Source organism: Myotis brandtii, unplaced genomic scaffold (assembly GCF_000412655.1).
Source record: "Myotis brandtii unplaced genomic scaffold, ASM41265v1 scaffold1857, whole genome shotgun sequence".
NCBI lineage: Eukaryota > Metazoa > Chordata > Mammalia > Chiroptera > Vespertilionidae > Myotis > Myotis brandtii.
In genome coordinates, this window is record NW_005356893.1 from 66,854 (window position 1) to 67,604 (window position 751).

Here is a 751-nt window from a genome sequence, read left to right on the forward strand (position 1 = left end):
GTGGCGGCCTCTCCACTGACTGGTGGTGGCGGCCGGGCAGAGGCTGCCCCCCTGACTCAGAGGCTCTGTGTGAAGGAGGCCGTGGGGATGGGACGGCTGAGGGCCTCCCGGGGTCTGGCAGGTGGACAGGGCTCACCTTCACTTTGTAACTCGGCGCCCTCTGTGTGGCCTCACTCCTTCGTCACCACGAGGCAGGGGTAGGGCGCGGAGGGCACCACCGAGTAGGCAGAGCTGGGGATGGGGAAGCCAGCAGCCAGGGGCAGCTCCGGGCAGGCGGCCGGCCCTCTGTGTGCAGGAGCCTTCGGCACAGCTGCCTGTCCTGGGGCCGGGCCCCGCTCGCTCCACGCAGAGGCCTCCCCATCCAGTCCGTGGGCACCACCAGCGCCTGGGCCTCGGAGGCTCTAGCCGCTGGCTCTCCTGTTCCTACTTGGATGACAGGACCTTAGCGGGCAGCAGCGGGCCCCTGTCAGGTTCCAGGGTGGCGGGCCCTGGTCGGCCCTGGAATGACCAACCTCCGGCTCCCCCAGATCCTGTGCATCCACCTGAAGCGCTTCCGGCACGAGGTGATGTACTCGTTCAAGATCAGCAGCCACGTCTCCTTCCCCCTCGAGGGCCTCGACCTGCACCCCTTCCTGGCCAAGGAGTGCACGTCCCAGATCACCACCTACGACCTCCTCTCGGTCATCTGCCACCACGGCACGGCGGGCAGTGAGTCCACCCCCATCCCCCCGGCCCCGCCCGTTCCCCAGGG

General features: G+C 69.0%; 1 protein-coding gene across 1 annotated transcript in view; it reads left to right on the forward strand.

The window, feature by feature from the left end:
* The window catches only part of USP20 (ubiquitin specific peptidase 20), a 20,583-nt gene that overhangs the window by 15,503 nt on the left and 4,329 nt on the right, over positions 1-751 (forward strand). The window contains 1 exon segment of the mRNA XM_014537952.1: positions 447-712. Within this exon segment, the coding sequence (XP_014393438.1) occupies positions 447-712 (266 nt within the window).